The 12,245-nt window shown below is 41.6% G+C and overlaps 1 protein-coding gene across 5 annotated transcripts; it reads right to left on the bottom strand.

Moving 5' to 3' along the window:
- Nucleotides 1-1,824: 1,824 nt before the first annotated feature.
- LOC120403045 lies at nucleotides 1,825-10,154 on the bottom strand. 5 transcript variants are annotated; one of them, XM_039533705.1, is made up of 4 exons: nucleotides 9,358-9,527; nucleotides 8,139-8,254; nucleotides 4,348-4,770; nucleotides 1,825-2,448 (listed from the first exon to the last, which is right to left on the bottom strand). In XM_039533705.1, exons 2-4 carry the CDS (start codon nucleotides 8,229-8,231, stop codon nucleotides 2,401-2,403), a joined length of 564 nt encoding a protein of 187 aa, XP_039389639.1. In that variant the 5' UTR covers nucleotides 8,232-8,254; nucleotides 9,358-9,527; the 3' UTR covers nucleotides 1,825-2,400. The 5 variants fall into 5 exon arrangements, with proteins under 5 accessions (XP_039389639.1, XP_039389640.1, XP_039389638.1 ...); XM_039533706.1 differs by having other exon boundaries at nucleotides 1,825-3,106; nucleotides 9,358-9,522; XM_039533704.1 differs by lacking the exon at nucleotides 9,358-9,527 and adding an exon at nucleotides 10,000-10,154 and having other exon boundaries at nucleotides 1,828-4,770.
- Between the last annotated feature and the right edge of the window lie 2,091 nt (nucleotides 10,155-12,245).

Below are 12,245 nucleotides of genomic sequence, written 5' to 3'. Positions count from 1 at the left end.
GCAAAAGGAGACAATTAATTATTTATCTTTGTCCACTTGAGTCTCTTCAGCAGCTCTAATACCTAGAGTATGTTGCCTTAATTTGCTGTACTGTCCTCCAAATTTTAGATCCAGGCGACATCTTTAAATGATTTTCCCTTTACTCATTTTTCTTTGGTTACGCTTCTAGCTGAAGTAAATATGCCACAGCAGTGAATAAATATTTTCAATACATACACTGAACTTTTTTTCTTTGCTCATCTAGTAGCTCAAACTACTTTTAACAGGGAAAAGATTTTGAAGGGTTAGGGTTCTGTTTACAGCTCTTCTCTGGAAGAGGAAGATTTAGGATTATTCAGAGTGGAGAATGTGAGGAGTCACTTGAGTCTGAAAGAGACCATTTTGTGAATCTCCTGACCAACCCCTCTTTCACCAAGGGACTTGTTCTAAAATCGGAGAAGCATGTGTAGCCATTGGATAGCCTCCAGACATTTTGAAAGACTATCTTCTGAGGTAAAAATTCAGTTTAGAAGCAAATTATTGATCTTCCCAAAGTCTGCACTGAATGTAAGATCCAAATGTACAGCTTACATGGTAGTACTCTCTGCAACCATACAAATTTATCTTTTTTTCCATTAGTGTGGAGTAAAGACTGTAGTTACAGATTTTAGACAAGAGTAAGGAGGCATTTGCCAGTATCAGGAGTATAGGAAGATAAAATAGTGAATCAACTCCTAACACATTTATAGGTAAACCAGGCCCCAGTAGATGTCTCAGTCCTTGGGTCCAGCTATGTTCTTACTCAGGTACAAGACCAAAGAATGGAAACAAAGATGGGATAAGACAGACTTTGCATTGACCAAGATCTGACCCACTGTTTTCTGTAAAACTGAAAGGTACAGGCCTTGAAAACATTCCCAGTTTTAAGGGACACAAAGATAAATAAGGTTTGCTTAGCAAAACTGAAATGGTGTTTGTTGACAGGCCTAGCAAAAATTCAGAGGCACATTGTGCCTGTGTTCTCCTCATTGGCAGTCAGTTTTCTGCACCTGAAATCCACCCCTCATTCTTTACCTAATTTTTTGCAAAGGTAGGGGGGCTCCAGAGCTCCCTGATCTTTACTCTGGCTTAAGTGGCTTTTATCAGGCAAACTGTCATCAGTGTGCAGGCGCACGTTTATGCTAACATGGGGACACAAAGGAGAATCTATGTTGAATAGACACCTAGGAAGCTGTCCATTTTTAATTGATATCCAATACCTTTAATTGTATTTGCTTGAGAGAGCTAACATAATTAATAATAAAATCTATATAGGAAAATGGGGTTTGATCCTGAAATTCACATACTGCAAGTAGCCTCTTTGGAGGATGCAGGGAGAGAGTCTGCAGTCAATGGGGGTTTAGAGTATGGGCTAATTACAGGATTGGTTCCTCGCTTGCCTAAATGTGCAGTCAATACATTAGAATTGGAATGGTACTGTAAAAAGTTAGTTTTCAACATTAATGATGTGAAACTATATCCCTCTCTGTTGCTTCTGATCTGGTCCCATGTGTCACTCTCAAACCCATTCTTAATGTATGATATAGGCACAGGTGCATCTGTTCTTCTGTTTTCACAGTTTGTTTTTGGTACAGTAAAATCTGAGTCTCACGAGTAAGAAATCTCTTCTAAATTACTGTATTGTACAAATTAGCAAGTAAACACACACAAGCAAAGATAATTAATTAAACATACTTTGTTCACTTCTTTTGAAAACTGTAGCTTAGTCAATGTATACTAGGAAATGTATGTATCACATTTTATGTAAATAATAAAGTCTTCATAGCATGAGACCTATAGTGCCATTACATTTTTTGCTGAGAGTTTAAGGAAGAACCATTTTGGGGTTTAAAATGAAGTGCAAGAGTAAAGGAAAAGCAGCTTAGCAAAGTTTTACTGAAACTCTCTAAAGTATTTAAGCAGGTTCACATTTGTAGCTAAAAAGAAAAAGAGACATCAAAAGGTTCAGGTTGCTGGGTAAAGGACAATGAGGAATATTCCCTGTATATAAATTAAGTTCTGAATTTTAAAATGTAGAGCACTTTGTCACTTTCAAAAAAATACTATCTTCTACAGTCACAGTAAAGAACAGTTTTGTTTAATAAAAGGCAATATTTAATTTCAAAATACTACACATTTTTTATAATTAACTATTATAACATAGGTATGCAGAAGGTAAGAATATATAATCTACCACATCAGTATGAAGAATAATTAACACAGTGAACTATTTTTCTTAATACTGCTATCATCTGGAGGATTATTACATAAATTTTAATTTTTAAATATTTATTTCTCATTCTCTGAAACCTGGAGATTTAACTGTAAGAATAAAAACAACAAATCTGAAGTCAAGTAGACACCAAAAAAATCCAAACAGTACTACATTTGATTGAGGCAACCCAGAACCAGCAGTATTTCCAGGTATGTCTAGAAAAGGGAAACAAAAAAAATATTACCTGACCTACTCTACAATAAATTAGGTCAGGACCTGAAGGTGTCATTCTTTCACCAGGAGATACACAGTTGTGTCTTTTTTCATGACTGTTCTTGTTCACCATTATAGGTGCTGCTATAGGTGCACCATTAAAAAAAAATCATTCAGATTTTTTTCTTTGTAATGTTTGATTAAACACCTTCCCAATTTATTTGAATTATGCAGTATAAATTTGGGGAAATAAAACAACTTTCTTTTAAATTACAGACTTAGACTACAGCTAACCCTAACATAGAACAACATAGTAACTGAGTAGTATATGATTCATTTGAGGATCCTGTTAAACTATTCACTTTGAAGTTTTATGAGAAGATATGTTCTCACAACATACGCAATACACAAGATTACTTGGTCCAAAGTTAAAGCTACAACATGAGTGTAGTTTAACAGGTGATAGGTGAAAATAGATAAGCAGCACAGATGGTGTATATGCAAGTTATTGTGGGGAAAAGGCCCAGTGTGAAGGCTGAATTCAGTAAAGTAAATTAAAACTTTACCTGCTATAATTTCAAGTGTACTCCTTTCCAGCCTACCTGATATCTTCTGCTCTTTTGAAATAATGAATAAAGCAGTCTTTGAAACTAAAAATCACTGAAAAAAAAATAAAGAATGTGTCTATAGGCACACTATTTATTCAGATGTGTAGGACTAATACCCTCTTCAGCTAGGATTTCTCCTGTCTTCTACAGTCTACAACTGTTCTTTTTTTTGTTTCCTAACTTTGGCTTCACTAACTGTGTTCTAGAAACTATATTATCTGAATCACCTTTCACTTTAAAGAAATAGGATGAATTAAGCAGCATCTGAATGTATTTCACCTCATCTGATTTTTGAGATTGAGTGAACACATGATTTTCTCTTTCCTCCTCAAACACTGGACTGGCAGGATGATTTTCTATATGACACACAGGCTCTAATGTGTGTTTGGAAGATACATGAACACCATCACCTGCACCCCCCAAGGACAGTCTTCCTGTATTCTCAGCACTTGACCTTATTCTGTAAGGCAAACTGAGGTCCAGTGGTTGTTCATGGCAATCTGGAAATCTCTCTTTCATTCTTAAGGAGGAAGCAAGTGCTGGAGAGCTGAAAAAGTCTTCTGTTTGAATTGCACACTCTCTTGTAGCTGACTTTCTACCCCTACTTGGTGTCAAACCGTTCTGAGAAAACTGACTGTGTTCATCACATGTTTCTCTATTTGAAGACATCTGAGAAAACTCCAAAGTATCTGCAGAGATTTTTTGTTTAAACCTTCTTTCTACACTTGCATCTTTAGCATGGTTTTGACTGTAGAGGGATAAGCAAGTACTGCTATTATTGGGAATCTGCACTGGTAAAAAAGACTTCTGGGTTATAAAAAGCTCTTGACTAAGATCAGTGCTACTGCATATTGCTTCAGTTTTTGAGTTCATGTGAGAAGCTGCCTTATCCCTAAGGGTTTCCACATTGAATTCATCTTCTGAGTCATAAGTTTTAATTTCCAGAGCTGCTGGACTAGATGACAAAAGAGGCTCTGTACTACTAGTGCAGCTGTTTATTTCAGTAGTGTTGGAGCCTAGTAAACAGCCAACAGGGACTTCCTTATCCAATTTCCTGCGCTTTTTAAAACCTGCTATGATTCCACCACTAAAATAATGCACAGTAGAATCAAGACCTTCACGTTTGCAAGTTGTCTGAGACCAAGAACTATTTCTACAACTTAATTCATTATGTTTACCATTCTCAGTTACAAAAGAATTATGTGAGGAGGGAAGGCAGAGATGTTTTTGTTTGCCTTGAGTATTACTCTTATGTACGATTCTAGAATTTTTATAATATTTTTTGTGATTTACCTCTTTAGACCTCTCTTCATTGCCATCAATTACTTTGTTTTCTTGAAGTAGCTTTATTTTCTTTGCTTTCTTTTCAACAAAAGGCCAGGGGACAAAGGAGTTTTGCTTATTGCAAAAGGTTTTTTTTGTTGAATCCAAATGACTTTTTGCTTTAGTATCATGTTTGTTCTTTTTAAGAATTTTATTCTTTTTAAGATCAGTGTCATTGGCAGTGTTTTCTTCACACAAACCCACATTTTCCTTTCCATTGCAAAGATCAGGCTTATTTTTCCTTTCGGTTTCCTGTGTCTTCCATTCTCTTCCATGCTTTTTGGATTTGCCTTTCACTTTGCCATGATCTTTTCGGGGAGTTTCTATGTAATCAAGATAGCTTCCAAACTGATATAAAAGTTTAATTTCTTCATCTGGTTCAAACTGTGTAAGCTTAAAAAAAAAAATTAAGTATATAAGTAATGTAACAAACTTATCCAATATACAGTAACCTATGAAACAGTGTCAATACAATAGTACATACTAGCTATTCTCTGCTCCCATAATCCAAACACGTCACATCATGTGTATAATAAGTGCTACAAACCTACAACAGCCATGGGAAAAGTCCAATCTGACGTGCTGCTCCCACATCCGCAGTGTGGCAAAAAATATATTTGTCATCCATTCTCTGACAAGCATGTATGATGTATTAAATTCAAGGAAACTACATTAATGCAGTGTCAATTTGTTCACATTCAACATCTTTAATTGGCTGTGATTTAGGTAGTTTTTGGCACGTAGATACTGATGCTGCAGCCAGGAAAAATCACTAATATAGTAATTTACCCAGAAAATATTAGATAAGAGCATTCTTTTATTTTTATAATATAACCAAGAATGTCAAGGTTCCAGTAGTGGAAAACATCGCTTCCTTGAAATCTGCATTTGGCTAGAAGGTTGACATTTTCTTCTAAAGATGGGCAGTTCTACCTCAGGACTGGATTACTCTACATACACCCACACTAGGAGACTGTTCTCATAAGACATATACCATAAAATACACGGGAGTTGAAAAATGGCTAAGTTAACCTTCTTGTTGGAACCATATGTTTAGTCTAGTTTGACTTTGTGGAAATGTATCAATCTAACTGGATAATAGTCTTTGTTTGTGCCTGCAGAACTATCTATGCTGGAGAGGTTGTCAAAAGCTCCAGTGTTCTTGTGCAGGAGATAAGGCTTGTTAACCCCCTTATTCCTAAAATATTTTGCCCCAAATTGGTGCTGGTTGGAATTGGGCAGATATAGGCATAAATAAAGAGGAGAGTGGGAAGGGGGATCTGGAGTAGGGGAACAGCAGAAACCAGGGTCAGTTTAAATAGAAACTGGAAGGCTGCAGCTACAGCCTGGATTTGGGGGCAAGCTTGGGAACAGTAAAAAAATGGGGATGATTGGATGGAGTGGGAAGATGGTCAGGTAGAGCAGCTAAGTTTCCAGCCTGTAATGTGTATAACGGGGAACCTGAGATTTTCCCTTCTCCCCAGAGTTAAGCACAACCAAAAGACAGACAAACCAAACAAAAATAAATCAGGAACTTTATCTTTGTAAAACTTATATATTTTAATCCCATTAGTTTTGGTGGGGGATCTCTGTCTGATGTTCTGGAGGTTGGCAATCTCTCCCTTTGGGAAGTCCTCCCACCACTTTTTTTAGTATTAGGACTGGGTAAATAGCATATGTAAGATTTTTCCTGAATATGGTAGAAAGCCTCAAAATATCAAAAAGGGGAAGGAGCATGACCTCTTTCACTTCTTATATCGGAAAGTATACAAGTAAAGCTCTGAGACAACTATGTCTGCCAGAAAATAAGGAGAAAGAAGGAGAGGGGAGCTGCCTAGGACCTGGGCAGTGTGAGTGTGAAAATCAGCTCGCATGCCACCTTCGGCACACATGCCATAGGTTGCCTACCCCTGCTTTAAGCTCTCATGGCCCCTGTAAACATTGTGGGTATGACTACACTGCAATGTAAGCTCAGTGTTCGAACTCAGTCTCAAGTCTAACCCCCCTTCCATCTACACCCAATTCACACTGACCCTGGGCCCTAGGCTTGATCCTGGAGGGAGTGAGGGGGTGGAAGGTTCGAGCCTGAGTCAAGTTGGAATTCAGGTTTCAAGCCCTATTGCTTTGCAGTATGGACACAGCCCCACAGGACTTGTGCTCTGGGAGTCTGCCAAAAGTATTTCACCATCTCACAGCCAACTTCCTTTGTCCTCTGGACAGTCAAGTTTGGTGGACAATCACGTTTTTCCACACTGCACCAGGAACAAAGGGCCAGAGCAGCCACATTTTGGGAGGGCACTAGGAAGTCTGGGATGTGGGTGGTTGGACTAGGCCTGCATAATGCAGTAGGAAGTCTGGGATATGGGTGGTTGGACTAGGCCTGCATAATGCAGTGTAAACACTGGAGTCTCAGATGCCAACAATTCCTAAACTGGCATTACAAATAAGTACAGACACTCAAGCCCTAGATTAAAGAACCCAGAGTCTGATAACTCAAGTTCTACATGCCCTGGGCTTACATTGCAGTGTAGACAAACCCTATGACATCTGGGGCATAAAGAAAATCCTCACCATGGAACTCCAGACCACAGGCATGCCTTTGCTGCAAACAAAAATACCCGCTGCAGTTAGCCAGTACAAAGGGGCTGTAGAACATCAATGAACTTCCCTCTAGTTCTTCAGGATACATTCTGAATGGAGCTGTTCCTTTGAAAGCACAATTTAGAGGAAGCTCTTAATGGAAATAAGAAGAGTTTCAATCCACTGCTGGGAATCTTCCCCAGCCAGGTAAGAGACTCAAGAGTATGTCTGCACGTAAAGGACCAGATTAGAAGGTGGAGCCAAAAATCAGAGGTGATGTGTAAGGGCTTCGCTACACTTGCAAATTAGAGTGAGCGCATTAAAGCAGCCCCATGTGTCCTAACTCATGACCAGTCCACACTGGCAAGGCACTTAGAGAGCCTGGACTCTGCAGCTGGAGTGCTCCTGGTAATCCACCTCCACAAGAAGCATAATGCTTGCTGCACCTCGGCTGAAACACCCCAGCGTCAGTGTGAACAAGGTGTTGCATTACTGCATGGCAGCCTTTGGAAACATTCCATAATCCCCTTAAGTCAAGTGGCCACTCTTGCCATTGTTTTGAACTCAGCTGTAGGAAAGCAGATATCCCCTTTCAAAGCTCAAAGCAACCATTAGTGAGGAATGTTGCTGCTGTGAGTGTGTGTGAGAGAGAGGCGCAGGGAAGGGGGGGTCTGGTGCTGTCTAAACTTACAAGACAGCATGCTGACATGCTCTCAGTCCCACAAAAGCTAACTCTCTCTCCCCCCACATACACACAATACACTCCCTGTCACACTCCACCCCACCCACACCCGAAAAGCACTTTGCATCCACTTGTATGCTGGGATAGCTACCACAATGCACTGCTCTCTGTGGCACTGCAAGAGCTGCTAATGTGGCCATGCCAGTGCGCTTGAATCTGACAGTGTGGACACACTGCAGCGCTTTCCCTACGGCGCTCTCTGAGGGCTGGTTTAACTCACAGTGCTCTATATCTGCAAGTGTATCTATGCCCTAAGTGCATACGAGCATAATTTAAGTGTAAGTCACACTACAAGGTGAGTTGGGGGGGGTATAGCAAGAAGAGCTATTAACGCAAGATAAAACGTGCCAGTTAAAATAGACACCACGTATAAACTTCCTTCACATTACAAAGTCAATTCCCTTTCCCCAGTCCTCAGATAAAAATGCTAACACCACACCTGCTCTCCAGTGGCATCTTCCTGCAAAGATGGTGATGACAAACAAGGGCAGCACTTGTATTTCTTTTTTTTTATTTTGCCTTTTGGAGCCATTTAGTTCATCCAACAGGTGTATTCTAGAAAATTTTAAAAGTTGCTTTTAGAAAAAGTGATTCAGGTTTTACATTTATAAACAAATGTGCCTTTTACAAGAAACATGATTCCAAAACACTTACATCATTTAGTACCTCATCTTGCAGTCCTTACTCCACTCAAATGACCATTGACTCCAGTAGGTATATTGGCAGAGTATGGACTGCAAGATGGAATACTTAGAATAAAAATGTTGAATTACAGGAAAAAGTAGCAGAAATCTGGGAGTGAGTTTTGAAGAGCCCCTTAAACTACATACTGCTTGTACTGTAACAGAAGAGACAGGAGCCTTAAGTCTTGAGTCAAATCAACAGGGCACAACACACTATGTCTGGAAGCTTTCAACCACACTATTTTGTCAGCCTCTTAAAATTTTCTGGAAAAAGCTGCGGATGAGGAGTGACTCAGTCTATGTCTACACAAGGGTTTTTTTATTTCGCCATTTCTCAGCTTCACTCATAACAGCTCCTGTAGACTGGATGGGGGCATTTTAAACACTGTCATGTCAAGCAGCACTCCCTGTTGCTACCATAGGTAGAACTGTATTAATGTAGCATAAGAAAAAAAAATCAGTTGTAGATAAGGCCTTAAAGAACAAAAGATGCTGCAGGCTTCCAGGAAACAGCTTATCGTACAAAACCAGTAAAAACTCCAGATCAGGCCTGGGTTACAGTTACATGACCAGTTGCAGGAAGAGCTTCAGGCCAAACTGCCCATCAAATTGTAATCAGCATGTAACAGTGTTGCCCGATGAGCCCAAGCTACAAAATGCAGATGTGGAGTTGAACCACTGTGAAGTCTGTAAGAATTTGAATCGCGGCGGGGCGGAGGGAGCCACACCGTAATGGGAGGTGTGGTAAATACCACACCTCCTCCCCTCCCCCCAGTAATGGGGGAGGATATTAAACCCTCTGCCTGCCCCAACGGAAGAGGATATTCACAGTAATATGTGTGTGGGGGGGGCACTAAACCCCTTCCTCCCCAGCCCAGGGGGTTACACATTAACAGGGGGATTAAACCCGCAGCCGACTGGGTTACACGATAACAACGGGGGTATTAAGCCCTGTTCCCTGCCGCAGCTTCCTACCCCCTGGAAGGGACACAGCGCGCTCCTGCCCCTCCTGCAGGGCCGGGGTGCCGGTGCCTCCTGGCTCTGGCTCTGCAGCGGCGCCTTCTACCCAGCCGAGCTCCACGCGGCCGGCGGGTTTGAACGGCGCCCGCCACCGGCCCAGGGCCCCGCCCGCGCTCTGCGCTCCCCCTCCCGCCGGGGGGCTGGTACCGAGCGACTGGGCCTGTCACGTGACAGAGAAACACTCATCGCGCGGGGAGGGGACAAGAGACCAGCGTCCCGGGGGCGCCCAGCACGCGCCAGGGCTGCCCACCGGCGCTCCCACCCTCCCGCGTGGGTCAAAGGAGCTGTGGTTGGCTTAATTAACACTTGCTGTTCGGTAGTCAGCCTCCCTCGGGGTCACTCTGAGCTGCTGCTGGAGAGCCCCCAATGCAGCTTTACCTGTAGAAAAGCACTGCTGGCCCTGGGGCCGCTGTTAATGATTGCAATGGATGATGCTGGCAGTTTGTGGTCTTCGATCTGATCTCCAGCAGCCCCATTTGAAGATAAAACATTTCACATTACAGATAGTCTGATACGGCCTTGCCTTTGCTCTCTCTCGGAGTGCCCCCCCCAGCTCTTTATGCACAGGCGGCCTCAGTCCATTGTTTTTCAATATACCTGTTATGTCACTGAAAACTTCCTTGTCGGTGAATCTTTTCAATCAATTACCATCGTGCATGCATTCAAAGTGACTCATTTCTTTCTCCTTTACCTCGGCTCCCCCACAAACTTAAGGCATTCTGCTGCTGTGTTTGTGCAAACGAGCTAGCTTCCTTCACCATACCTCTCCTCTGCACATTGCTAGGAGAGGTCAGCTAACATGCTAGGCCATGTTCCAAAAATTAATGGGGTGAGCGGCATGTCCAGACACCAGTCTGCTAGTTTGTACTTTTGGTGTCAGTGACAATTAGGAGTCGGGAAATTTGTGCTGCTCCCATTGCACACGCTATTTGGAAAAGCTGCAATATGTTCCCTACTGCAAATTGACTCTGATCCTAAATTCATCTAAGTAAGTGAGAGTTTTACCAGGATCCCGATAGCCTAGGAGGTAACAATCAGTATTTCTGCCCCTCCCCCGTAGAATGGAAGGTAGAATTTGGCCTTTCAAGGTGCATAAACTACTCTCATTAACATAAATGGGATTTCCACAACTGTATTAAGAAGTCAATACAGCTCAAAATGTGTTTTGTTTAGACTGCTAGCACCAGAAACTGCACTGTAGTTTTGAGTACATGGGGGGGGGGGGAATATAAGATGACAATATGATACAATGTTAATAAAGAAATTTGCAGTCCTGCAAATCCTCATGAGGAATTTTATTTCCCACAAGTATTTGCAATTTAGTTATACTCCCATGGGGAGTTTATAGACAAGGTTAATGCTTTAATGGAAAAAAAAAACAACCCCTCATCAGCCAGGATATGAATGTCCAGTGTTCTGAAACCAACATGAAATGATAATGCTAGCAAAACAAGCATCCTTCTTAACTTTGATATATCCTAAACTGCTAATTTGCTGATGGTGAATTAATGATTAATAATTAATTAAAACAACTCCAGGACTGGGTATGTAGCTGAGAAGAATGGGAAAGGATTTACAAACTCTCTAAAAGTATGGCGGAAAGCAGTATTTAAAAGAAGTATAAGAAGTTCTGGTTACTTTATAACACCACTGTTTTTTTTTATATCCTGTAAAGTTTAATTCCTTTTACAAGGACATCTTATTCTTTTGTTAGTACAAGATTCATCACAAAGGTATAATTTTTTTACACATGCCTTTGTCATATTCTTAATTGTCCATCTTTTAGCTTTATATTAGAGAGAGAAAGTAGTTTCTCCTTAATAGAGGCTACAACCAGCTTTCCATTTTGCCCCCACTCTACCATTCTAAATCTCTTCAGAAATAATTTTTTGTGTCTCAAATTTTGCATGAAGATCTTCAGCCAGTGGAAATTTTAAGAGGAAATGTTAAGAGGAGTCAGACAACCCATTTCTCAGTTATGAAACTTAGCAAAATAGAGGTGTACTTTAATGATACTATTATAGATATTTATATTCCAACTCTTGCGTCTCAGCTCAGTAGAGTGAGACAAAGCAATAAGGAGCTAAGGCCCAAGAATGAGAATTCCTTTGAAATTGTACCTTCAGAGAAGCAGAATTACAAGTAAGTAATTTTTCCTTCTCTATAGATACCATTCAGAAGGAATTTACTCTTGGTTCTTAGCTTGTTAGTGGCTTGAATCCAGGGCCACCCAGAGGATTCAGGAGGCCTGGGGTCTTCGGTGGCTGGGGGCCCCTGCCGCCGAATTGCCACCGAAGACCCGGCACTTCAGCGGCAGGTCCCGGGGCAGAAGGACCCCCCCGCTGCCAAATTGCCGCTGAAAACCCAGAGCGGAAGAAGCTCCAGGGGCCCGGGGCCCAACAAGAGTTTTCTGGGGCCCCCGGAGTGAGTGAAGGACCCTGCTCCAGAGCCCCCAAAAAAGTCTCGTGGGGGCCCCTGTGGGGCCTGGGGCAAATTGCCCCACTTGCCCCCCCCAGGCGGCCCTGCCTGAATCATGTTAGAGAGCTGAGACCCACACGTTGAAAGCCAGTTAAATATCACCAGAAATGCAGCATTATAGGTGAGTAATTATCCCTTCTTCACTTTGTGAAAGTTCTTCCAATGCTTTTTGACATTGCATTGTTTTGTTGAAGGGGAGGAAGGATGCTCCAGTGGGTAAGGTATTTGCCTGAGATTTGGGAGATCTGGATTTAATTTCCTGCACAGCCACAGGTCTCCTGTGTATTCGGTGAGCTCACATCCACAAACGGATTTAGGCCAGAGGTCCCCAAAGTGTGAGGTGCACCTTCTCTCGAGGGTCATGG

This window comes from Mauremys reevesii, linkage group 4 (genome assembly GCF_016161935.1).
Source record: "Mauremys reevesii isolate NIE-2019 linkage group 4, ASM1616193v1, whole genome shotgun sequence".
NCBI classification, from domain to species: Eukaryota; Metazoa; Chordata; order Testudines; family Geoemydidae; genus Mauremys; species Mauremys reevesii.
This window is presented reverse-complemented; position numbering and strand designations above follow the sequence as displayed.

Coding starts and splice junctions, on each gene's coding strand:
- LOC120403045 (XM_039533704.1), bottom strand. CDS start 8,231: ATGGCTCCAAAAGGCAAAATAAAAAAAAAGAAATACAAGTGCTGCCCT. Junction 4,771..8,138: donor AAGATGCCACTGGAGAGCAG/GTGTGGTGTTAG, acceptor TTTTTTTTTAAG/CTTACACAGTTTGAACCAGA.